Source organism: Lutra lutra, chromosome 16 (genome assembly GCF_902655055.1).
Source record: "Lutra lutra chromosome 16, mLutLut1.2, whole genome shotgun sequence".
Lineage (NCBI taxonomy): Eukaryota > Metazoa > Chordata > Mammalia > Carnivora > Mustelidae > Lutra > Lutra lutra.
Window position 1 is genome coordinate 56,723,438 of NC_062293.1, and position 27,439 is coordinate 56,750,876.

Sequence of the window (27,439 nt, forward strand, 5' to 3'; positions counted from 1 at the left end):
CTCCACAGTAGTGTGTTGTTAATGCAAAATGACCTTGTGTAAAAACAGAGAAACAAAAAATAACATTAACAGGATAAGATTTTTCTTTTGAAGAAAAAACCCTAAGGTTAAATATTCAATATCTGTCCCCTGGAAGTATTTCTAAATTGCACTGTATCATCAAGAGGTTTTCATAGGAATGAATTAGTTTGATTTTAGAGACAAAATATGTATCAAATTCCATATCTAACAATCAAGGGGAAGTTTAATGCAATCCAGGCCCCTTCCCTCCACAGAAGTCAGCTTCTGTCACTGGTCACTCGTCTTGTCCTTGCCATCAGAGAAATTCTCTGCCATCTCGTAATTCATGTGTCAGTGGGAAAAAATGTTAAAGTTCATTTTGGCTTGAAATTTTATACTGGCTACTAACTTCAGAAGAGATATTTAGAGAACTGGTACTTTTTTTTAAAAGGAGGAAGAAAGAGAGAGAGAGAGAAAGATCTGAAATCATACAAACCAGGTAAAAACAACCATTATCCTGAAATCCAACTAAAAACAAATTATTATAAACTAAAAATATATAAACACTATGATATTTTATGTTTTTCATCCAAATGTTTTTCTCCAGGAACCATTTAAAGTTATCTTTTGTTTTGATACTACTACTTGCATACAATTTGAGAATAAATGAGACTTAATTTTGACTTAGGACAAATCATTTGTTAGATTTTCAACTTTTGTTGCATTTACTTTTTCCTTTACTATGTGATACATAAACAATTTACGCCTAAACTAGGGGTTTATTTGTGCTTATTAAGTGTTTTCAATCTGGACTGCATCCTGAATAAACAAAGGTACCTTTCATCCATCCAATTTTAATAATACTTGCATCCAATTTATCCATGTGATTTTAAAAACTGGGGCCAGGAGAAAAATTTTACTAAATATCTGAGTTTTTAAAATAGGTTCAGGTTTTAAAGCCATTATAAACAGTTATTTTGTATTTTTTTATATCACTGGAATGTCAAAAAAAAAAAAGTGGGAAGGGGGAGTAGAAAAAGAAAAAGCAAAGCAAGGAGAAAAAGAAAAGATTCTAAGCACACTTGGGCATCCCGAACGCTGATGACTGCAACTCAAACCCCTTCATACTCATCTACAAAGGCTCACAACACAGAGGATGGAACAGAGCCTTACAACATCACAAGAATTAAGTTCCCAATATAAGGCTTTGAAATCCTTGATCCGATCTCTTAGCACCTTTGCACAAGACATAGGTGTGATCCCTACAGGCAGGGCTGAGGAAACGGGCCAGGCCAATGAGGCACAGGAGTGTGAAATCAACAGGACACCGTCCACCCTCACCTTGGGTCACTGTCCTGCTCTGTCTCTGTCCTCCAGGTACCCCGGTGCTGTGCTGCCGCCAATAAGCCCCAGCCATGAGCTCCGACGCTGAGATGGCCGTTTTTGGGGAGGCAGCTCCATACCTCCGAAAGTCTGAAAAGGAGCGCATTGAGGCCCAGAATAGGCCCTTTGATGCCAAGAATTCTGTCTTTGTGGTGGACACTAAGGAGTCCTATGTGAAAAGTATGGTGCAGAGCAGGGAAGGGGGGAAGGTGACCGTGAAGACCGATACAGGGACTGTAAGTAACACAAAGCGGGTTAGTAAGACATAACTGATCCTTTCTGCTACTTAGTTTGACATGCACCAGCTCCTTCTTTTCTTAACAGACTGTCACAGTTAAGGAAGATCAAGTCTTCTCCATGAACCCTCCCAAATACGACAAGATTGAGGACATGGCCATGATGACCCACCTGCACGAGCCTGCCGTGCTGTACAACCTCAAAGAACGTTATGCAGCCTGGATGATCTACGTGAGCGTCCCTTTTTTCTTTTTACTTTTCACTAACTTAAGTCCATGAACTGTTAGCCAAAACCAATTCAAGACTACTTTCCAATTTGGCTACTACAATTTCAAGACTAATCATTGGGTTAGTATTGTGAATTCTGATGTACTTGACACTGTGCAGCAGAAAGCCATGTGCTTAGTGCAGAATCCATGTGCAAGCAGAAGTAAGCGTACTGTGTAGAGCTCCTGGGGGTGGGAGGCAGCCAGGGAATGAGAGTCCTAAACCCTAGGAGAACGGACACGGTGCTTGGGTCCTTCTCACTTGGCACATAAAGCAGTATTTCCAAGGCAGATTAATGAGGTGACTGCAGACAAAGCAACCTTGTCATTTCCCACAGACCTACTCGGGCCTCTTCTGTGTCACCGTGAACCCCTACAAGTGGCTGCCGGTGTACAACCCCGAGGTGGTGGCCGCCTACCGAGGCAAGAAGCGCCAGGAGGCCCCGCCCCACATCTTCTCCATCTCCGACAACGCCTACCAGTTCATGCTGACGGGTCAGTGAGTCCATAATTACAGTCTGCAGAGCTATTCATAAAGTACATGTAGAGTGATAACACAGAAGACACAGAGGCAGGGCCTGGAGAATAAAATGCTCAGCACAAACATAATAGTAATAATAACAGTATAATGATAGTATTCTAATATGATTAATAGTGTAATATAATAAAATTAGGGAAATATATTTAAAATAAGAGGGACCGGGGCACCTGCATGGCTCAGTCTGTTGGGTGTCTGACTCTTGGTTTTGACTCAGATTGTGATCTCAGGGTCTTGGGATCAAACCCTGAGTCAGGCTCTACACCCAGTGGGGTCTTCTAGAGATTTTTTCCTCTCCCCACTCCCTCCCCTTCTGATCCTCCCACCCCCCACCATGCATGCTCATTCTCTAAAATAAATAAAATCTTTAAAAAAAAAAAAGAGTAAAATGGATCAGTTTCAAAAGCAGAGAGAATTTTGCTTAGAGTTCTATACTACAACCCAAACTAATGTTAATTCCAGATCAAAATTAATCCAAATTTAGGAATGAACTATGTATTTTAATTATAGCTAATATATCACCTCTCCTAAAAAGAAAGTTTTGAAAGCTTACAGTACAAGTTATCCCAATTACTACACAAAACTTTGGATCGGACACTAATAACATGATTTTAAACTATGAACCAAGTGACAAAATGGAACATGGAACTAGTATTCATCTGATATTGGTAAGTCATTCCCACGGGTAGTACAGTGAAATAGTGCATTCATTACATATTCTATCACACTAAAGGTAACAGGAGTATAACACATGGACTAATTAGCACATCTTTTGCCACTTATTTTAAAAAGAAAATTGTAAAAAATCAAACTAACAATAGATATAGTTTGTGTGGGGGGGAGGAGCTTTAAAAGACAACTCTGAGTTTATAAAATATATGTGCTAGGTATATTTTTCAACATTATCTCCGATTTCTCTCACAGATCGTGAGAACCAGTCAATCCTGATTACGTATGTAGATTTCATGCCTTTCTTTCTGCTGAATTTTTGATCACTGTAGTGGTTACTTAGATTCTGACTTTTCCTCTGTGTGGACTCGACAGTGGAGAATCTGGTGCAGGGAAGACTGTGAACACCAAGCGTGTCATCCAGTACTTTGCAACAATTGCAATTACTGGAGAGAAGAAAAAAGAGGAATCTACTCCTGGCAAAATGCAGGTGGGTATGATATTCATCCCAGGACAGAAGAAATCCTAAGCTTCTAAAAATTTGACCAAGGTACTTCAGAGCCATAGCAACCAACTGCAAGTGATGTCAAAATTTAGAAGATAACTCTTGGGCTGTGAGGATAAGATGTGTTGCCTATGAGATGCAACAGACAGAAGTTCTCCAAACCATTTATTACGAGGGGAAAAAAATGAGCCTGAGCAATACAGAACTCAAGGCCATGTCACCCTTCCTTCTGTTTGTCTTCCTTCTACTCACTTTAGAAACCCCTACTCAAAAACTCCTTCTTTCTCAAGTAAAAAATCTTAAATTTAAAAAAAGAAATGTGTTAAGAAAGAAACGAAGAAAGAGAAAGCCAACCAGCCTTACCTCAAAGTTACAGAATATTGTGAAGGGGAAGGGTGCAGGGGAGGAAGCTGATAGAAAGTTATCTCACTTTTCCAGGGTCTCCTTATCTGTCTTACTCATTTCTCTTAAGGGGACCCTTGAAGATCAAATCATCAGTGCCAACCCCCTACTGGAGGCCTTTGGCAACGCCAAGACCGTGAGGAATGACAACTCCTCTCGCTTTGTAAGTCTTCTGGTCCTCCTTTTCTGGTGAGGACCAGCACAGACGTTTCTGTGCCTGTGGTATCAGCATCTTTCCCATCCACCTAGTCCATAACTGAAGAAAATATTTGTCTGCCTTTGAGTATGTAAAAAGAAGTCTTCCTTTGCCTTTTTAAGGGTAAATTTATCAGGATCCATTTTGGTGCAACAGGCAAACTGGCTTCCGCAGATATTGAAACATGTAAGTTAATGAACACTAGTGATTAAAAATATTTTGGGGGGGGTTATATAGTGAAAATAGTGATATCTATGTTGTGTCAACTTCTCAAATGCTTAATTTTCCATTGTGGCCTTTTCTTTTAAGTGTGCTCAATCTGACTTTCTAGATCTCCTGGAGAAGTCCCGTGTTACTTTCCAGCTAAAGGCTGAAAGAAGCTACCACATATTTTATCAAATCATGTCCAACAAGAAACCAGAACTTATTGGTAAGAAGTATCCATGATTTTTTCTACCAAGGAAGAACAAAAGCCTCTTTTTCTGAAAGTCCCTCTAAAGTGTTTTTGATGACCAAAGTAATTCTGTCTATACTTGTTCTTTTTCATGTGTACAGAAATGCTTCTGATCACCACCAACCCATATGACTTTGCTTTTGTCAGTCAAGGTGAAATTACAGTGCCCAGCATTGATGACCAGGAAGAGCTTCTAGCCACAGATGTAAGTAACAGGTACAGAACAGGAAGAAGTAAATTCATTTTGCACTATACAACACTCCCCTCTATGGAGTCAACAGCATTAGCAGAAAGACAGTAAATACACAATATTGCTTTTCAGGCTTCCTTACTCTTGGAATAAAATTACAGGGTATTTCAATGCCCACTTTCCACCCTAGGAAGCTCAAAATGTCTGTAATAAATCTTAAGTCTTGGGCATTCCTTGGCTAGTTGGCTCTTTTTTTTTTCCCCTCACAGGCCCTCTGAATCAATTTTTGTACCCCAATAGTGATGTTTCTCTTATTTTTTGTCAGACCCTATATCCAATAACCTGGGAAAAAAAGACATATGATACTTTAAGATTTTTACAGCAGAACATGATGATTTGCACAGTTCCTCTATAGTCAGATGTAAGCACAAATTTTGTTTCAAATGTCACTCCGGGGCTAATAGTATCCCCCTCCCCCATGCCTGCAGTGTTTGAAGAAATTGATTCTTTAACCTCAAAAATTCTCTTTTTGGCCTCCATGAACCTTTACTTTTATTTTTGGAACTATGGATTTTTTTTTTAGAGGATCATTACTCTTTGGCTTATTTTCTTTATACATATACTTTATACATATTTCAAGTTTTCTTTTCCATTTCTGAATAGTCAACCATCATTTTTTTAGTGTTTCTTTCTTTCTTTTTTTTTTTTTTTTTTATTTTTTCAGCATAACAGTATTCATTATTTTTGCACCACACCCAGTGCTCCATGCAATCCGTGCCCTCTACAATACCCACCACCTGGTGCCCCCAACCTCCCACCCCCCACCCCTTCAATGAATAGTCAACCATCTTTGATTATTCTTGAATTTAATACCAGTGGGAATATCCTAACATTCCCAATATAGGATTAAGAGCTGCTTACAAAAACACTTCTTCTTTTCAAACACTATTTTCAAAAAGTCTATAAACTATTTGTGTGACTTCATCTCATAAATATCAGCTTTTACCAGCTTTACCTCATTATTATTGATAAGTCCAAAAGAGTTAGGGAGCTGAGAAATAACCCCTAGTATTGGAGGTAAAAAAAAAAAAAGCATCATAATCTTGTTCCCAGACTTTATTAATCTCTGAGCATTTTAAATAGCTTGAGTCCGTGAGCTGAACTGAGGGTAAATAATCTAGAGAAAGTTACATAGGTAAACTCCCCCTGCCTTGTCTGATGTCTGCCTCCACTGCATGAGCTTTTGCAAAGCCTAGCATGGGCAACTAAGAAAGTGATCAAAATCTAGTAGAGAAAAAATACACAACAATAATTTCAATAAAAGAAGTTCTTTTCACAAATGTCTCTTCCCTGCATGAGTAACGATCAGGTGAAGTTCACTGCCAGGCATCTCATGGCCTGCTGAGCTGTGACCTGATAGCAGAGAGGGAAGAACTCAAGCGCCGCTGCTCTTCCTCTCTGACTCTTTCCAACGGCATCCATCACATTCGGGGAGGCAGGCTAGGATTAGGTTTGGACAACATAGGAGGAAAAGGGGCAAACAGATTTGTGAAGCAAAGGAAACCCATGAGATAAGAAACCTGTGGAGCAAGGCCCGGCTAATGTGGAGAAATAGGAAGAGTGTCAACCTTGCCATCCAAAGCCAAGGCTCTGAGTCTTGGGTGAGTGTGGACAGGTCACATAAGATCTTCACTGCCCACAGGACTCAATGGGAAACCGACGCATACTTACTGATGATGCTTTGTGGAATAAAGAGCTGAAGAACAGGACCTTTTGAAAACACCAAAGTGTTAGTCAAGATATCATAAGAAGGCAGAGGAGGGAGGGCCCAGTGTCCTGAGGGTATCTGCCATGGTGATGAGTGGAAGCGTATTTAAATTCAAATCTTTCCACAGAGTGCTGTGGACATCCTAGGTTTCAGCACTGATGAAAAGGTGGCCATCTACAAGCTCACAGGCGCCGTGATGCATTACGGGAACATGAAGTTCAAGCAGAAGCAGCGGGAGGAGCAGGCCGAGCCCGACGGCACTGAAGGTACCGCTCCCATCTTTCAGCTGACTGAACTGACACCATCAGGTCCTCAAGTCAGGGGCCAAGCTTTCACTTTCTTGACCTATCTGATGGTAGGGAGAAGTATTAGAGGACAGAAATGACACACTGCATATTTTAAATGACTGTGAAGATTTGTGGGGGTGTAATTTCTGCCCATTCCAATTTTCATTGACTTACTGTAAGCTAGTATTTACGATCTGATTAAGACCTTTTTTATTCCAGTCAATAATTTACATGCCCACATGCGCTGTCAGAAAAAAAAAAAAAAACAGATCAGAATTTTCCTATCACTCCTCCTCTAGGTTAGACTTTCTCAAATTATTTTTATCTGTGGTCTACTTTAGCTATATTTTAAGCATCATACAGAGCATTGATTCCCTAAGTTCCAAATTATCCTCTCAAAAAAAAAAAAGGACTAAAATTAGTGTGACAAATGGTTTCGTCACATTTACACATATTCCTTTTCAAGCAAAACTTTTTCTTTGTCATTACCCTTCCCACCTTAAATTATGTACGCTATGGTCAGTTTCACTGTTCTCATCTCGTTCATGCAGTTGCTGACAAGGCAGCCTATCTCCAGAGCCTGAACTCTGCTGATCTGCTCAAAGCCCTCTGCTACCCCAGGGTCAAGGTTGGCAACGAGTACGTCACCAAAGGCCAGACTGTGCAGCAGGTAAGCATGACTTAACTCCTAAGATTTGTTTGAGCCACAGGAGACCTAAGGCTCCATCACTGTGTTCAATTCGAAAAGCCAAACTACCACTGTTCTTGAAGGTGTACAACTCGGTGGGCGCTCTGGCCAAGTCTGTCTACGAGAAGATGTTCCTGTGGATGGTCACCCGCATCAACCAGCAGCTGGACACCAAGCAGCCCAGGCAATACTTCATCGGGGTCTTGGACATTGCCGGCTTTGAGATCTTTGACGTGAGTTGTTTGAATAAATGCCTCTTAAGGCCCTTCCACTTTGTGTCTTTTCTGCGGAGTCCCCACTGGATTTTCCAGACTCACTCCAACTCTTGCTCTTTGTAACACCCAGTTCAACAGCCTGGAGCAGCTGTGCATCAACTTCACCAACGAGAAGCTGCAACAATTCTTCAACCACCACATGTTTGTGCTGGAGCAGGAGGAGTACAAGAAGGAGGGCATCGAGTGGGAGTTCATTGACTTTGGGATGGACCTGGCTGCCTGCATCGAGCTCATCGAGAAGGTCTGTTTGACTTTTCAAGCCTTCAGGACATGAAACACAAATTGTCCGCCTTCATATGCTTAATTGCAATCCCAGTTCTCAGAGAACAAGCAGTGGTGTTTGATGACAGACTCATGATCTGATCAGTTGTCTGGTGTGTCACAAGTGATGTGTTGGTACTCCAGAATAGCTTCTCATAGAAAAATGTCTGCAGTGCTTACAAACGCATACACAGACACAGGGATGCACGTTTCTCCCTCTTAGAATTTCACTCTCCTTCATGTGCACAGAAGTAAGGAATGAAACAGCAGCTAGTCCTCTGAGCACTGCCATTGATCCTGGCGATTCCAATGTGGTGTGTCATGCACGGATCATCCTTCGTGGAGATCAAGGCAGAATGTTTCAAGATGTCTTCCAGGCTGGAAGGGTAGCTCTTCAGTTGTTGCAGGCATTAAGACTCTGATAACTACTGAATAAATACCAGACCTCTCTACAATCTTCCCTGGAAAACGAACCCTGAATTCTCCTTTATCAAGGAAGTGGGGCAATAATTCTGTTAGTGTTGAATATGTTAAAATTCATCAAGCAATCATTAAAGATTTTCAAATGCATATTGGGAACTCATCCTGTAACTGTGAATACCAATAAAGTATATGGTTATAGATGAACACTACCCTAAGCAGGGGGAAAGGAAAAGCAAACACAACTGCCTTCTATGGAAACTGCAGACACTCGTGCCAAAATTCATAAAAATAAGAAAGATGAGAGTATCACATCAGACTAGGTCTACCCAATCTGAAGAAAATAATTTTAATTTGGTAACATACTATCTCTGCTATTCATGAAAACGACATGGCACTCAGTTCCTGGAACATCGAAATAGTTTTGAGACAATTTGTGACTGAAGCAAAATCATCAACGTTGGATTTTCTATCAGTCTTTCCTATCAAACTTGCAATTGAAAGGAGGCAATCTGCTTACAAAGCAAAACCAAATTATCATCACTTAACTCCACCATGGGGGGAAAACGGCTCAGAGTACAAAGAGTTCTAATGACACAACACGAGAAACTCTTTCATCCTGGGGATGGATAATTTTTAATCATTATCCATAATTTTTCTCTTCATACTTTTGTCATGTCTAGATTTGAGGTGAGGAAGCTACATTGTCAGGAAGTAAGAAAGTATTTAGATTTATACGTTTACAGGATAAAGAATTCAGCTCTGAAATGGTAGTTTTGGAATTTAATTTTATACTCTGAACATAAAGTTGGCCAAATGGTACAGATGGGCTTCTTTTTTTTTTTTTAACTGAGTCTTTCTAGCAAACATATTTCCCATATGTCCATGGTACATGACTGTTTCACATTTCAGTAGCAGAGATAATAAAGATCGTGCTTATTCAGTATCTTATCATCCATTCTTCTGGAACATTTTCAGGTTTCCACTAGGTACATAAACTATCGGAGCATATTTTTTTGAGGAACTCATTATTATCATCTCTTTTTTCCTACTGTCAGCCCATGGGCATCTTCTCCATCCTGGAAGAGGAGTGCATGTTCCCCAAGGCCACAGACACGTCCTTCAAGAACAAGCTCTATGAGCAGCACCTGGGGAAATCCAACAACTTCCAGAAGCCCAAGCCTGCCAAAGGCAAGGCCGAGGCCCACTTCTCTCTGGTCCACTACGCCGGCACCGTGGACTACAACATCGCCGGCTGGCTGGATAAGAACAAGGACCCCCTGAACGAGACTGTGGTCGGGCTGTACCAGAAGTCTGGCATGAAGACTCTGGCTTTCCTCTTTGCTGGGGGACAAAGTGCTGAAGCAGGTCATTCTTAATATCATTAGTATGTTCCCAGAGTTAAAATACTGGCCAATATAGACTTAATGAAAGGAAGTGTATTTAATTAGTATGCTACAGTCTTATGATTATAAGCTTTCAGAGCTGAAGCTGACACTATGGATCCTTTTGTCCATGGCCTCATTTCACCAATGAGGAAACACAGATTCAGAGGTTAAGTGACTTGCTCGAGATCAAAGAGCTCATTTCTACTATTTTAGTAGTATTGGTTCCTTTGAGGATCCAGCTAATCTGGAGATAAGCAAATCCTTTGTCAAGGCACTAGTGCTTGAGGAATTGGAAGTTCTGTTCTCCTAAATCCCCTAAGACCCAATGTGCACATAACAGTATAGAAGCACAAGCAAATAGAAAGCAGGACTCTCCTGCAGCTTGGTAGAGGCCCACTGACCTGATAGCAAGCATGCAACTAGGTTCTCTGGGACCGTGTGCACTAAGGGGACAGTACTACTCTGTCTCCTGGGTACTTCTTTCAGGGGACATACTTTGCTGGTTTGGAGGAGAGGAGTGCCATCCCTCCCCAACATCTACCCTTTTCATCCAGTTCTTTTACTGTCATTGTTTTCCTGAATACCTATAATGTGACCCAGTGCTTCTATTTTCCTAATCTATAGTCGGCAGAAAGATACAGAAAGAAAATACAGGAATGATACAAGTGAACAAGTGCAAACTTAAATTTCAGAAGGAATTTTGACAGTCCTCATACCTGTGGATAGTGCTTCTAAAGTTGCTGCAAATAGTTTTAATTTTTTCTATTTTATTTTTCAGAAAGTGGCAGTGGGAAAAAAGGTGCCAAGAAGAAGGGTTCTTCTTTCCAGACAGTGTCAGCCCTTTTCAGGGTACAGTATATTCTTGAATGCCAAAAGACTACTTCTGTAACAAAATTAAATTATTGTAACTTTAAAAAAAACTTTGACGAAACTAAAAAAAAAAAAAAAGCAGTGTTGTACAAAGGAAAATGAAAAATGTGTTAGGAAAAATTTAACAAGAAGAAAATCCATAATGTGGGTTCAAACTTTACAATAAATGAACCAGTTACCCTTAAAACTCCAAATCTAAAAATCTAGAGTGGAGCACATTTCACATGAAATCAAACTCTCTCTTAAAAGCAGCACCTGTAGTCAGTTACATTTACTTTATTCGGGAAATGGGGCACATTCACTACAGATCATTGACAGGGACTCTCATGCAATAAAAAAATGACTTCAAATCTTTTCATGTGGTTTGCAGGAGAATTTAAATAAGCTGATGACCAACTTGAGGAGCACTCACCCCCACTTTGTACGCTGTCTCATTCCCAATGAAACTAAAACTCCTGGTAAGACATTTATGATATCCAAGTTAAGATTCCAATGTGACTTCTCATTAGACTATCATATAGAAAACATGTCTTTTTTTCTCCCCCAGGGGCCATGGAGCATGAACTTGTCCTACACCAGCTGCGGTGCAACGGGGTGCTGGAAGGGATCCGCATCTGCAGGAAGGGGTTCCCAAGCAGGATCCTTTATGCAGACTTCAAACAGAGGTTTCTCATTACTCCCCCCTTTCAATGTGCTAGCCTAGAGGAGTATCCCCACACAGTTCAAACATCTTTTAACTTTTCCTTGAAAACTGAAATGTATTTGAAAGGTGATCATAGAAGAATGATGGCTTGCTTTATTATTATCGTAACTTTTTACATCTATTTTCCCAAGGTTCACCTAAAGCACTGCTGGATTGTTTTAATGGAATTTTTTTTCTCTAAAACTCAGTCTATCGTTTTTTCAATGATAGCTACTAACAGTTCTAGTAAAAAGGAAGACCATGTTTTTTTATCTTTGTATTCTGATAGATACAAGATTCTAAATGCAAGTGCTATCCCAGAGGGTCAGTTTATTGACAGTAAGAAGGCTTCTGAGAAACTCCTAGGGTCTATTGACATCGACCACACCCAGTACAAATTCGGTCATACCAAGGTACCATCAACCTAAATCTCTACCATAATTTCATCACCTTTGGACTTTCTCACGAGTGGAAATAACATATTTAGCTTGTTCCTTGGCAAGGTTTTCTTTAAAGCTGGCCTGTTGGGAACTCTAGAGGAGATGCGAGATGAAAAGCTGGCTCAACTCATCACACGCATCCAAGCTGTGTGCAGAGGGTACCTGATGAGGGTGGAATTCAAGAAGATGATGGAGAGGAGGTGAGGGAACAAGTCCAAGTCCCCATTCTCCACATTTTCATGGTTGAATCTGATATAGTCATTACTTTGTTAAGTGATGGTCGTTGTCCACATTGTTCCTTATTTGCATCTTTGTTGTCTCCTACAGAGAGTCCATCTTCTGCATCCAGTACAACGTCCGCGCCTTCATGAACGTCAAGCACTGGCCCTGGATGAACCTGTTCTTCAAGATCAAGCCGCTCCTCAAGAGTGCAGAGACAGAAAAAGAGATGGCCAACATGAAGGAAGAGTTTGAGAAGACCAAGGAAGAACTGGCGAAGTCAGAAGTGAAAAGGAAAGAGCTTGAAGAGAAGATGGTAGCTCTGATGCAAGAGAAAAATGACCTGCAGCTCCAAGTTCAATCTGTGAGTGTCATCCACTGCACAGTTCAGCCCTTTCTTATCCTCCAGACCTTGTGAGAGTGGCTATGAAAAGGTTTTAGCTTAAGGTTTCTGAATGAATGGTTTCCACTAAAACATGCACTATTATTGTCATTCAAGAACACTAAGACTCAGACCTAAAAAAGCAATAGGTGCAAAGTCACCAATTATTCTGTGTATGTTCATATCCACATTCATATGCGGCATGGTCATTGGTGAGCACAGTCATAAAGATGTCTATGGGGGCGCCTGGGTGGCTCAGTGGGTTAAGCCTCTGCCTTCGGCTCAGGTCATGATCTCAGGAAAATTCTTTTTTTTTTAATTTTTTTTAAAGATTTTATTTTTATTTATTTGACAGAGATCACAAATAGGCAGAGAGGCAGGCAGAGAGAGAGAGAGAGAGGAAGGGAAACAGACTCCCTGCTGAGCAGAGAACCCGATGTGGGGCTCCATCCCAGGACCCTGGGATCATGACCTGAGCCGAAGGCAGAGGCTTTAACCCACTGAGCCACCCAGGCACCCCAAATAAATAAAATTCTTTAAAAAAAAGATGTCTATGGACATTTTCCTTCCTTTATAGATCCTTCTGTTAGATGAGACTGTCCTTTCCTTAGTTAATATTTGTGTGCATAAATAGAAGTTATGTTTTTCTTACAAGGTCAGGGAAAAAGCTAAATTAACCAACTCCTTCGAATGTGAGGAAACAGAGTGCTAGAATTAATAAGCGACTTTTCCAAAGTAGTACAGGTACAGATTTTGCCAAAAGGCTAGCTTCCCTAATCTGACCTTCCACACATGGATAGCTGAAGAAAATCTGTTATTATAATTAGCACATTAAAATTACTAACATTTTGTACAGTAGACTGTTAAAAAGTTGGCAAGTGTGTTGACCAAATTGAGTCACTGAAGTACCACCTTTTATTTTTTATTTTATTTTAAATTTATTTGACAGAGAGAAACAATGAGAGAGGGAACATAAGCAGGGGGAGTGAAAGAGGGAGAAGCAGGCTTCCCACTGAGCAGGGATCCCGATTCGGGTCTCAATACCAGGACCCCAGGATCATGACCTGAGCCGAAGGCAGATGCTTAATGACTGAGCCACCCAGGTGCCCTGAAGCATCCACCTTTTAATAAATTAGTGTGTTTGCAGAGATAGCTTAGATAAATGAAATTGTTTCATTTCTTCCATTAGGAAGCAGATGGCTTGGCTGATGCAGAGGAAAGATGTGACCAGCTGATTAAAACCAAAATCCAGCTTGAGGCCAAGATCAAGGAGCTAACTGAGAGGGCAGAGGATGAGGAGGAGATCAATGCTGAGCTGACGGCCAAGAAGAGGAAACTGGAGGACGAGTGTTCAGAGCTCAAGAAAGACATTGATGACCTTGAGCTGACGCTGGCCAAGGTTGAAAAGGAGAAGCACGCCACAGAGAACAAGGTACAATTATGATCCATTTTAGACTCTTTATAAGTGCTAGCTTGTTACTGAAGTATTTTAATTAAAAGTTTAATCCTAAAGTTACTGAATATGAAAGAAATTGCTGTCATATTTATGTCTCTTTAGTCTTCACCATTTCTATTTATCTTACCTTTTATCCCCCACACTTTTCAGTGAAGTAGACCTGGCTTCGCTTCTTATCTCCATTTTCCATCTCAGGCCCACACTGTCCTACGCTTCTTTTTCACCAAGATGACAGATGTCATTAACATTTCTATAATCTGTTCAAATCTAAGGTGAAAAACCTCACGGAAGAGATGGCAGGTCTGGACGAAACCATCGCAAAGCTGACCAAGGAGAAGAAGGCCCTCCAAGAGGCCCACCAGCAGACCCTGGATGATCTTCAGGCAGAAGAGGACAAAGTCAACACCCTGACCAAGGCTAAAACCAAGCTAGAACAGCAAGTGGATGATGTAAGTGTGAAAAACACAGTATTTCCTCTCAATATAAAATAAACAGTTACGACGTGCAACTGTCAATAATGCTCATAAGTCTTTCATTGTGGCTTTGAAAACAATAATTAAAATTTCCATGCTATTTGGTGTATTTTTTTAAATTCTCCTATGTACCTTTAATGGCTAGTCACATATGGCTCAATGCCTTAGAACTGAAATAAATAAAATCCAGTATACATTTAGCTTGAAGGATCTCTAGAACAAGAAAAGAAACTCCGCATGGAGCTAGAAAGAGCCAAAAGGAAACTGGAGGGAGACCTAAAGTTGGCCCAAGAATCCACAATGGATGTAGAAAATGACAAGCAGCAACTTGACGAGAAACTCAAAAAGTGAGTAACCTGCTTGTTATCTGTCAATTCAGGTGAAATAAATGTTTTAAAGATCTCTAAATTATTACTTCGGAGTACATAACCAAAAAATAACATATTTGACTTTTTTATTTAATGTAAATGGTATGTTATTGACTTGTAAAAACATGTACTACTCACGTTCTCAACACAGCAGTATAAAGACATTCCACCGTACATGGGAAAGAAAACTGGTAAGAGAACTGATGGAGAGCTTATGCGTTGCTCCTCCAACAGGAAAGAGTTTGAAGTGAGCAATCTGCAAAGCAAGATTGAAGACGAGCAGGCCCTTGCGATGCAGCTACAGAAGAAGATCAAGGAGTTACAGGTGAGTCAGACCCCCCACCTCTTCTGTGCATTCCAGGAATCAAAACTGTCATGAGTCGGCATTCACGTTGATGTGTCACCCCCAGGCCCGCATCGAGGAGCTGGAGGAGGAGATCGAGGCAGAGCGGGCCTCCCGAGCCAAAGCAGAGAAGCAGCGCTCTGACCTCTCCCGGGAACTGGAGGAGATCAGCGAGCGCCTGGAGGAAGCCGGCGGGGCCACTTCCGCCCAGATCGAGATGAACAAGAAGCGCGAGGCCGAGTTCCAGAAGATGCGCAGGGACCTGGAGGAGGCCACCCTGCAGCACGAAGCCACGGCGGCCACTCTGAGGAAGAAGCACGCGGACAGCGTGGCCGAGCTTGGGGAGCAGATAGACAACCTGCAGAGGGTGAAGCAGAAGCTGGAGAAGGAGAAGAGCGAGATGAAGATGGAGATCGATGACCTCGCCAGTAACATGGAGACAGTCTCCAAAGCCAAGGTTTGTGTGAACTTGTTCCCTTTTCATACTATTTGCAATGATTCAAAATTAGAGTCTACAGATGAATAGATCTAACTGTGCAAACTTAAATGTTACCTCATTTTATTTTTTAAATTTAAGTTCAATTAATATATAATGTATTATCAGTTTCAGAGGTAGAGTTCAGTGATTCATCAGATGCATGTAATATCCAACGCTCATTCTATCACGTGCCCTCCTTCATACCCGTCACCACTTACCCCATCCCTCCCCCTCCAGCAACCCTGTTTGCTTCCTATGATTAAGAGACTCTTACGGTTTGTCTCCCTCTCCGATTTCATCTCGTTCTATTTTTCCGTCCCTTCCCCTATGATCCTGTTTTGTTTATTAAATTCCACACAGGAGTGAGATCATGTGGTAATTGTCTTTTTCTGATTGACTTATTTCACCTAGCATAATACCCTCTAGTTCCATCCACATTACTGCAAATGGCAAGATTTCTATTTTATTGATGGAGGAGTAGTATTCCATTGTGTATACATCATCTTTACCTATTCATTTGTCGATGGACATCTGGGCTCCTTCCATAGTCTGGCTATTGTGGACATTGCTGCTATAATGTTATCTCACTTTAAAATCATTCCTGTTGGGGCGCCTGAGTGGCTCAGTGGGTTAAAGCCTCTGCCTTCGGCTCAGGTCATGATCTCAGGGTTCTGGGATCGAGTCCTGTATGAGGCTTTCTGTTCAGCAGGGAGCCTGTTTCCTCCTCTCTCTCTGCCTGCCTCTCTGCCTACCTGTGATCTCTGTCAAATAAATAAATAAAATCTTAAAAAAATAAATAAATAAAATAAAATTATTCCTGTTATGCCTACTAGGCATCACTATATTGAAATGAATCCTTTTGGTCTTCCTATTGGATTTGTAGAAATCATGTTATCTTTTGTCACTATAACCATGAAAAAATGTAATTTCAGAAAAGAATTCTCTAAAAACCATACTCCACATGATGCAGAATTTAAATGATGTTCATGTTTTCCAAAGACAATAATCTGGTTTTCATAACCATTTATTTATGTAGCCCAAATTATGTGTCTCTACTTCCAAGACACTGTGCAGGGCTTTGGAGTGGCTAGAGAAGTAAATACAACTCAGCTCCTTCCCACAAGTAGTTATGTCCATATTCAGACTTACAAATAAAAATGTATCATCTTTCCTTGTTTTCTATTTTCCACCATAGGGAAACCTCGAGAAAATGTGCCACACCCTGGAGGACCAGCTTAGTGAAGTCAAAACGAAGGAAGAGGAGCAGCAACGCCTCATCAATGAGCTGTCAGCCCAGAAGGCTCGTTTACACACAGAATCAGGTCAGTGGGCACACACAGCCAGCACGCAGAGAGCCAAAAAAAAAGAAAAGTGAGCCTCCACTTGTGGACACCTCTTGAACACCCATCATTTCTTAAGCCACACACGCCCATTTATCATCATTTGTCATTCCTTCTTCTTTTTATTGAGAGACAGTAAAAAGGATGCTTATAAGCTATAATGGAAGAAAATTAAGCTTCCTGGGCTGAGGAGATTTTTGCTACCTCGGCATTACTTGAAAAGAAGGAGGGAAGGAAGGAAGGTAAGAAGGAAGGAAGGAAGGAAGGAAGGAAGGAAGGAAAAGAAAATTCTAAAATATCAAAGCTCATATTTTTGCAAAAGCAAGAAATAACCTTCTCAACCACATCAAAATTTTGAGTTATTCTTTTCATCATGGAGTAAGAGAGTTATATTATCACATTCAGAACTAAACCATTCACGTTTTGTCTTTCACAGGTGAGATTTCACGACAGCTAGAGGAGAAAGAAGCCCTGGTGTCTCAGCTGTCGAGAGGCAAACAAGCATTTACACAACAGATTGAGGAATTAAAGAGGCAGCTGGAAGAGGAGTCTAAGGTGAGAATTCTCTGAGACTTTCAGTCACTTGAACTTTGCAGTGTGACATGCTATTGAACTTCACTTACAGAGTATCAGTGACCAGAACATAAATGTACAATGCACAATTTTTGGTTGGTCCAGGCCAAGAACGCCTTGGCCCACGCCCTACAATCAGCCCGCCATGACTGTGACCTGCTGCGGGAACAGTATGAGGAGGAACAGGAGGCCAAGGCTGAGCTGCAAAGGGCAATGTCCAAGGCCAACAGTGAGGTCGCCCAGTGGAGGACCAAATATGAAACGGATGCCATCCAGCGCACAGAAGAACTGGAGGAGGCCAAGTATGGACTCTTAATGATGGACGCAGAAAGAAAAGTTTAAAGGCAGTGAAGGAAAAGTAATTTAAAAAAAAAAAAAGAATATTTCAGGCATAAAGATAGGAGGAGGGGCGCCTGGGTAGCTCAGTGGGTTAAGGCCTCTGCCTTCAGCTCAGGTCGTGATCCCGGGGTCCTGGGATTGAGCCCTGCATTGGGTTCTCTGCTCAGAGGGAGTCTATTTCCTCCTCTCTCTGCCTGCCTCTCTGCCTACTTGTAATCTCTGCCTGTCAAATAAAAAACAAATTTTAAAAATCTTTAAAAAAAAAAGATAGGAGGAAAATTTCAGCCTATCTGATTTTACAGTGGTGGAAACCACCATACCATCTTCTCCTTACAGACCAGTCATGTATCCACTGAAAAATGAGCCAAGACCACAGCTCTCCCTGCATTTTGGTCTATTACAAAAATATCTTAAATTTCTTTCCACCAAAATGAATTAAAAATTATCAACATATACTTTATGGATTAAGTAGAATTAATTTCCTTCAATATAAGGAAAAATGGAGAGAGTGAGACTATCTGGTACATTATTATGAATGTTATAATTAAACATAATCAGTTTATCCCTATCTACAAGTCCAGAATGAGACTATCACACTCTGTCATTTAACTAACAACCAGTATCAATAAACTGATTCACTTAATTACACATGCTTCTTATGGAATAAAACTCATGGGAGTGACAAACGGAAGGGAAATAATCATTATGTTCCCAGGGAAGGAAGCTTCTCTAAATTGCATTTATCTCAGCAGTTGCTAGAATTAAACAGAATGAAAGGGTTTGGTGAGCATTTGCAGAGGTAACACTCCAGATAAGTGTGAGCTGGTGAAGGAAACAGTACAACTTTGGAGGGTATTTGGGAAATATAATTCTGGAATAACATTTGCTATCTAGGGCATCAGACCCAGAGAGTCAGTGATTGACTAATCATAATCATATGACCTCATATGCACCACTTTGGGCCACAGATTCATTTATGAAGAGGACCGTGTTAAAAAGTGCTTAACGCCACTATCCAGTGCCAGCATGCTTTGATGACAGGCCTCCAGCTCACAGTGGTCATGTCCTCACATGGCTCACTCAGCTGATGCAGGGAGGGCTGTAGCCCTGGCCCATTCTCCAGTGGACATGCTGGCTCACTGGTCTATAAGAACAAGATGGTGGTTTCCACAGCTGGATAATCAAAGAGGCTCATTCATTCTCTCTCTTGTCTCTTTCATGCATGCCGACACCACCACCAAGCATACAAAATGTCTCATGGATATATTTAACCACCCCTGACATAAAGATTAAGAATTCACTAAGGAGGGCGCCTGGGTGGCTCAGTGGGTTGGGCCGCTGCCTTCGGCTCAGGTCATGATCCCAGGTCCTGGGTTTGAGCCCCACATCGGGCTTTCTCCTCAGCAGGGAGCCTGCTTCCTCCTCTCTCTCTGCCTGCCTCTCTGCCTACTTGTGATTTCTCTCTGTCAAATAAATAAATAAAATCTTAAAAAAAAAAAAAAGAATTCACTAAGGAAAACTACACTACAGAGACAAAATGGGTAGTGATAAGACATTTTAGAAAACCTTAACAATTTGTGGACAGAGGAGCAAAGACTCTTGGGGAAAATATGCTTTCCTAGTCAGCAGCTTTATAAAGTTCACTGTGGCATCTCTGAATCTGCTCCTGGTCACTCACACTGGCCAACATTTCAGGAAGAAGCTGGCCCAGCGTCTGCAGGATGCTGAGGAACATGTGGAGGCTGTGAATTCCAAATGTGCTTCTCTAGAGAAGACGAAACAGCGGCTCCAGAATGAAGTGGAGGACCTCATGCTGGACGTGGAGAGATCTAACGCGGCCTGCGCCGCCCTGGACAAGAAGCAGAGGAACTTTGACAAGGTGGCCCACGATGACCAGCTGCCTGGGGGAAAGAGGCCTGATTCTTGATTACAGAGGCTTAGTTCTGATGTACTTCCAGGTCCTGGCAGAGTGGAAGCAAAAGTACGAGGAAACTCAGGCTGAACTTGAAGCCTCCCAGAAGGAGACCCGTGAGCTCAGCAATGAGCTGTTCAAGGTCAAGAATGCCTATGAGGAATCCCTGGATCACCTTGAAACCCTCAAGCGAGAGAACAAGAACTTACAGCGTGAGTCTTTGTTAACCATTCTACTTCAAAAACGGTAGGTAGACGTCTTTTCAAGTTTTCGTTTTTCTCAACTGAATGTGGTATTTTATTATTAACCTACAGAGGAGATTTCAGACCTGACGGAGCAGATTGCAGAAGGGGGAAAGCATATCCATGAACTGGAGAAAGTGAAGAAACAAATAGATCAAGAGAAGAGTGAGCTACAGGCTGCTCTGGAGGAAGCCGAGGTACACGTTCCATTTGCTCACTTAGGCATTATAAATAAACTGAAAAATTCATAGCAACTGAGAGCAACGACCATGTTGCAGAGCTGCAGGGGATAACTCATGTAATTCAGTGAGAAATACTGAATTGTGTCTTGGGAATGCAGAACAAACAGGCTAAATTAAGATGCATGAAAGTTTCTGGTTTTCTTAATGCCTTCTTCAAGAAACCATCATACTGTGCAAAACAAACAACAGCTCTTTAGGTAACAAGGAGGAAATCACCATCAGAAAGACAGGACGGCTGAATGTCCCCCTATCCTAGGAATGTGAGTTCCACCTGCCTTCTCCACTCCCAGAGACTTCTCAAAAGACATAGTCTTGAGACAGTGGTTTGGTGTTGAGAACACCTACACGGTATATGTGACTAAATCTATTGAAGGCCTCTTTGTAACCTTTTAAAATTTGGTGGGTGGATCTGGGGATCCCACCACCCAAGGTGAGCCTCTCACGTAAGTTCCCTTCCTCTTATAAAGCTCCCACCACCAAGCTGGAGTGACCCGCCTCTTTCTTTGGTCTTCTCCCTGCCTTCCAAGTACAGGGGCCAGGTTCCGATTATAGCAGGGAAGATCTGTGAGGGTTGCAAGCCAAGAGTAACCTAAATGTTGCCTTTTTAAAGGGATCTCTTGAGCATGAAGAGGGCAAAATCCTTCACATCCAGCTTGAGTTAAACCAGGTGAAATCTGAGGTTGACCGGAAAATTGCTGAAAAAGATGAAGAAATCGACCAGCTGAAGAGAAACCACATCAGGGTTGTGGAGTCGATGCAGAGCACCCTGGATGCGGAGATCAGGAGCAGGAATGATGCCATCAGGCTCAAGAAGAAGATGGAGGGAGACCTCAATGAGATGGAAATCCAGCTGAACCATGCCAACCGCCAGGCTGCAGAGGCAATAAAGAATCTAAGAAACACACAAGGAATACTTAAGGTACACTGGGATAAACACACAGTGTCACGCAGTCTGGGTGTAACTGTGTGACTTATATGCCATAAATCTAAATAATATGGTAATCAGATGAAAATTTCACATACACAGTTAAAGAACAGCTTACATCTGGAAAGTCTAAGACAAAGTTCACTTTGTCAACTGAAGAGAAGACACTCCACAAATCATTTATACGAACTCCATCTGCATAATGTATATAAACATATACATGTATATTTTTAAATATACATTTCTATACTTGTTTAATATACATAAAACAACATCATTAGACTAGCTCATCTCTGAGGATGCTTTCCTGCTCTAATATTTTGTAACTTTAGCCATGGTTATTCTAAAATATAACATCCTGTTCTTTTGAGTAGACCTGTTACCCTAGGCTACAAATAATTTGTCATTAAACAGACTTGCAGGGGCTCCTGGGTGGCCCAGTGGGTTAAGCCTCTGCCTTCAGCTCCAGTCACGATCCCAGAGTCCTGGGATCGAGCCCCACATCAGGTTCCTTGCTCGTCAGGGAGCCTGCTTCTCCCTCTTTCCTTCTGCCTGCTGCTCCCCCTACTTGTGCTCTCTCTCTGTGAAATAAATTTAAAAACCTTAAAAAAAAATAAAGGGACTTGCAGATTTTCCCTCTTTAATCATACTCTAAGTTATTGAGAACAAAGTGTGTACATGGCCCAATTTGTACTCACTTTAATGGAAGCACAAGTAAGCGCCTTTGCCTCTTTCTGTGTAGGACACTCAGCTACATTTGGACGATGCCATCAGAGGCCAAGATGACCTTAAAGAGCAGCTGGCCATGGTGGAGCGCAGAGCCAACCTGCTGCAGGCCGAGATCGAGGAGCTGCGGGCAACCTTGGAGCAGACTGAGAGGAGCAGGAAGGTGGCAGAGCAAGAGCTTTTGGATGCCAGTGAGCGTGTGCAACTCTTGCACACCCAGGTGAGGTTCAGGACTCTGGTTGAGCAAATGCACACCCTGCCGATGAAGAGTATATGAACGGATGAGCTTGTTTATAAAGGAAGGAATAAAGAAACCTTGGCAAGGGTCCCTTCTGAAGTTCTGGAAAATGGGTATTACTAAGACGTACTGGCCCTGACCAGTTCACGGGTGTATTTATGGCCTGGGATCATCATGTTGATTCGAAAAAAATTTAGAGTTCTAGAAACTTTTGTTAAAAACCACAGAAGGCAGGGGCACCTGGGTGGTTCAGTCGGTTAAGCGGCTACTTTTGGCTCAGGTCATGATCTCGGGGTCCTGGGATCAAGCCCCACATCGGGCTCCTTGCTCAGTGGGGAGCCTGCTTCTCCCCTGCCCACTGCTCCCCCAGCTTATGCTTGTTCTCCCTCTCTCTCTGTGCCAAATAAATAAATAAAATCTTAAAAAAAAAAAAGCACAGAAGGCCATCTACTAATAACCATATATATGATATTAGTGGCCACCTTGTCTTTGCAACTCTAAGCTACAAATACATAAGGAAATAAAACAGAGGAAAAAGGATAAGCCACCAAGTCATTCTTGTGTATCCTGTATACACATGAAGCTAACCACATGAAAGAAACTCTTCAGTTCAAATTCACAGAGGCCATCATTACTGCTACTCAGCCCCTGTTGTTTATAAAGGATGAGCCAAATAAATGGCAATATATTATCCTCACAAGGCTAGTAAGCAGTCATTTAGTATGCATTTATTGCCATGAAAAGATTTCACAAACATGAAAAGAACAACTTAAAAATAGTATATGGGGTGCCTGTGTGTCTCAGTTGATTAGCAACTGCCGTCGGCTCAGGTCATGATCCCAGAGCCCTGGGATCGAGTCCCGCATCGGGCTCCCAGCTCTGTAGGGAGTCTGCTTCTCCCTCTGACCTCCTCCCTTCCCATGCTCTGTCTCTGTCAAATAAATAAATAAAATCTTTAAAAAATTGTATATAAAACATGATCTCTTTCTTTTGTTAAAAATACATAGGAAACATCCAAGAGGATAAACAAAGTGTTATCAATGGTTATCTCTGAGTAGGGAGAGTACAATAAGCATTCCTTACCTCTTGTTTTGTTGATTTGTATAGTCTATTTTTTTATAATAAACATGTATTATTATATACATTTTAAATTTTTTATTTATTTTTAAATTTCTTTTCAGTGTTCCAGAAGTCATTGTTCATGCACCCCACCCAGTGTTCCATGCCACACGTGCCATACTTTTTAAAGATTATAAGGAAAGAGCCATCATGGAAATGTTAAACTACAAATAATTTTAAATTCATATGAAAAACAGAACATCTTTCTTACTCATTTTTAGTATGCTGAATCGATTAAATATTTCAAATACTATCAGCTTTCCAAAACATAACAGATTCTTGGTCCATTTTTTATAACAATGCTACTTATGCCCTTTAAATATAAAGCCAACCAAACATGAATGAACAACTACAAATTTTCCATGAGCTGTGTGGTGATACCGCACTTTAAATATTTTCTTGGGTTAGGGTTGTGCTTCATGCTTATAAGCAGCCACTGGTAATATTCGAACATCTTGGTATCAAAAATCACATTTTAGGCGCCTGGGTGGCTTAGTGGGTTAAGACTCTGCCTTCGGCTCAGGTTGTGATCTCAGGGTCCTGGGATGGAGCCCCACATCGGGCTCTCTGCTTGGCAGGAAGCCTGCTCCCCTTCTTCTCTCTCTGCCTGCTTGTGATCTCTGTCTGTCAAATAAATAAATTTTTAAAAAATCTTTAAAAAAAAATAAAATCACATTTTACCCAGAAGAACTTCAGAAAAAGAAAAGAAGGCATAACTTAGAGTCAACTTCTGATTTGGTATTTATTCTGAATTTTTCCTAGATCAAGAATTTTTGCCTGTATACACTAGTCAAAATGACAATGTAAATAGAATGTAATTAAATGTGCTTTCCTTTCTTTTTTTGTTAATTTGAAACAGAACACAAGCTTGATCAACACCAAGAAAAAGCTGGAGACAGACATTTCCCAGATCCAGGGAGAAATGGAGGACATTGTCCAGGAAGCCCGTAATGCAGAGGAGAAGGCCAAGAAGGCCATCACTGATGTGAGGCAGAGGGCAGCACGGTGGTGGTCAAATCTGAATCCTGATGTGCTCGTTCAGCTCTCTCAACTGGTTTTGTCTTACTACTCATCAGGCAGCCATGATGGCCGAGGAGCTGAAGAAGGAGCAGGACACCAGCGCCCACCTGGAGCGCATGAAGAAGAACTTGGAGCAGACGGTGAAGGACCTGCAGCACCGTCTGGATGAGGCTGAGCAGCTGGCCCTGAAGGGTGGGAAGAAGCAGATCCAGAAACTGGAGGCCAGGGTGGGTCCCCATCACTTCATTCAATTCCCAACCTGCTCATACAGCTAGTTACAGCCAAACTGCTAAAAGCCTTTGTTCTCTTCCAGGTGAGGGAGCTTGAAAATGAGGTTGAAAATGAACAGAAGCGCAATGTTGAGGCCATCAAGGGTCTTCGCAAACATGAGAGGAGAGTGAAGGAACTCACTTACCAGGTGACCCACCTTTCCATATTTCTCAGATCTGCTGCTCTCAAGAAAATAAAAATAATGAGGCATTTTCAAACCAACAACGCTATTTGCTACCTCTTTCATTTCAGACTGAGGAGGATCGCAAGAATGTTCTCAGGCTGCAGGACTTAGTGGACAAATTACAAACCAAAGTTAAAGCTTACAAGAGACAAGCTGAAGAGGCTGTGAGTAGCTTCATAATGAAAGAGAAAAGTTCAGGAAAAGGTCCAGGTTTTGTTGAGCCTGAGGTTTATAGAATTTAAGAGCCTTTCTTTAAGGCAAAAGAGTATAAAATTAGGTATGAAAATGAATATTTGGAATGAAAATATTTTACCAGTAATTACCAGATCCTTAGAGATCTAAGTGCATTTCTTCTGAGACCTCTTTCAGCAATTTTCCAGACATGTTAGTATAGAAATGTCTTTTGGTTACAACCCACTTCCCTATCTAGAACACTCTACCACTCCTAGCCATCACTAGTGCTCACAGGGGCTGCACAAAGGAGGGCTCTGAAGTCTGATAGATGACTTCACAATAAATCTGTTAGATGACTTTTAGACGACTTCACAATAAATCCATCAGAATATTTCTTTTTCATTTGGCTCCTTTCTCACCTTATTAATTCAGAAACTTTCCTTAAGGTTCTCTGCACCCAATACTATCACCATGCCTACTTTTTAAAGTTTGTCTCATAGATTCAGATTCCTGCAGCTCTGATCTCCCTGACGTCACTGCAGCATCTTAAATTGGCCAGGAAGGGATTCAAGTGAGAGAGACCGAGCAGGGTCCCTCATGAGCCCACTCATTCAGAGTCAACAATGTGGGATGCCTTGCCCCAAATAAGTTCGTGATCAAATAACAGAAACTTTGCTTTCTCATTTACAAAGTAAATCCAGTAGCTGCTTCTAGTAACAAAGGTAGTGAGAATCAGAAAATGCCGAATTTTCTTATTCTCTGAAATACTTTTTTTTTCTCAGGAGGAACAATCCAATGTCAACCTTGCCAAGTTTCGCAAGATCCAGCACGAGCTGGAGGAGGCTGAGGAAAGGGCTGACATTGCCGAGTCCCAGGTCAACAAGCTGCGGGTGAAGAGCCGGGAGGTCCACACAAAAGTCATAAGTGAAGAGTAATTCATTATATGCTGAAAGGTGACCAAAGAAATGTGCAAAATGTGAAGTTCTTTGTCACTGTCTCATGTCACTGTAGCATCAAGGCAATAAAATCTGCAGAGATTTTTCCAATCTAAAAATACATGTCTCTCTTAATTACAAGTTCTGTAGTGCTATGAGAATTGATTCATTTTCAACACTTGTGAAGCTCCTAATGGCGCAATCAGATGATGATGACAAAAATGAGTGTGGTCAGTGAACCAATGTTAACAGAAGGCAAGTGAAATTCAGCTCTCTGAGAAAATACGAAGGCGGTTAGTGCACCCTGAAATCCATTCAACCAATTCTATTGAGAACCAACTGTGTGTCTGTACAGAAATGGGCACCAGGGATATGACAGTCGTCCCTGCCTAGCTCAAGCTAGCAGGAGAGACAGCAATTCAAACATTTCCTAGAAGATGAGTGACACTTACCTGCTGAAAGAGAAATGGAACTGGTCATTCTGAGAAAAGAAGCATGCAATTTCAAAGTAGTTTGAGCATAGGCCCCACAAACAAGGCCCTCAGATGAGGCCAGAGACAGAAGGGAAGGCCTGCCTGTGAAGGGAACAGCCTCCTGTGGGGTGCTGAGGAATCAGGATATGCATGGATCTGGTCAGATGCTGACCCATCTCCGGCAGTAGCCCAGAGAGTGAAGCAGGAGAGGAAAGACCAAAGTCTGCAGACTACTGAGGCTATGAAAATGATCCAGATTAGAAGTGATAGTGATGGCAATAAACAAGAATGCAGAACGCAAGCAGGCTTCCAGTACTGGTCCAAGGAAAGGACTGAAAGAGCACTGAGAAGAAAATCAGTTTCACAGCCTTCAAACCTCCCAGGTAGCTTGGGACTATTTTTTTTTTAAGATTTTATTTATTTATTTATTTGACAGACAGAGATCACAAGTAGGCAGAGAGGCAGGAAGAGAGAGAGGAGGAAGCAGGCTCTCAGAGAGCCTGATGCGGGGCCCAATCCCAGGACCCTGGGACCATGACCCTAGCCGAAGGCAGAGGCTTTAACCCGCTGAGCCACCCAGGTGCCCCCATTTTATTTCCTTTTGTGGGAAATTCTCTTCCTCTGAACCCCTCCAAGAAAAGGGACAGAACTTCTTAGATAATTCCTAATTTCTACATACAAGTCTACTTACCAAGCCCAAGGAACCTCATTTTTCTCAGTACCATACCTATTTTGAGGAGGAATCAGAAAGGGAATTAACTTATTAATATCAAAAAGAATGTAACTGAAATTATACCATAGCTATTGCCAAAAATGATCTTTTCTTTGATACTTTTTTAAAGCTTATCATTTGGTTTCATTGTGTAGATATTTTAAAAATAAGGTCATAGAATCCCAAATCTTATTCTTTTACGGTGGTGGATATCCCTTCCTAACAAGGTGGCTGCTTCAAGGAATCTCCTTCCCCAGTGTGGGAATCCTAATTAGTAATGGGAACCCTGCTTCATGAGAAGAGGATATAAGAGGGGTGAAAAGTAATTAATAAGGAATATTTAACACAGGACATGATGAAGACTAATGAAATATCCT

General features: G+C 41.5%; 1 protein-coding gene across 1 annotated transcript; it reads left to right on the forward strand.

Moving 5' to 3' along the window:
- The first annotated feature begins 1,400 nt into the window (after positions 1-1,400).
- MYH4 (myosin heavy chain 4) lies at positions 1,401-25,910 on the forward strand. The gene is made up of 38 exons (XM_047706091.1): positions 1,401-1,619; positions 1,708-1,851; positions 2,225-2,381; positions 3,349-3,376; positions 3,469-3,583; positions 4,071-4,163; positions 4,319-4,382; positions 4,528-4,626; positions 4,752-4,855; positions 6,736-6,874; positions 7,447-7,565; positions 7,667-7,816; positions 7,929-8,099; positions 9,598-9,907; positions 10,706-10,776; positions 11,168-11,255; positions 11,345-11,462; positions 11,769-11,892; positions 11,983-12,119; positions 12,247-12,502; positions 13,710-13,952; positions 14,249-14,425; positions 14,651-14,796; positions 15,052-15,142; positions 15,228-15,617; positions 16,834-16,960; positions 17,415-17,533; positions 17,657-17,853; positions 19,586-19,769; positions 19,849-20,014; positions 20,117-20,241; positions 20,897-21,205; positions 21,954-22,157; positions 24,154-24,279; positions 24,371-24,541; positions 24,628-24,732; positions 24,837-24,932; positions 25,725-25,910. The coding sequence occupies exons 1-38, from the start codon at positions 1,416-1,418 to the stop codon at positions 25,875-25,877; spliced, it is 5,820 nt and encodes a 1,939-aa protein (XP_047562047.1). The 5' UTR covers positions 1,401-1,415; the 3' UTR covers positions 25,878-25,910.
- The last annotated feature ends 1,529 nt before the right edge of the window (positions 25,911-27,439 follow it).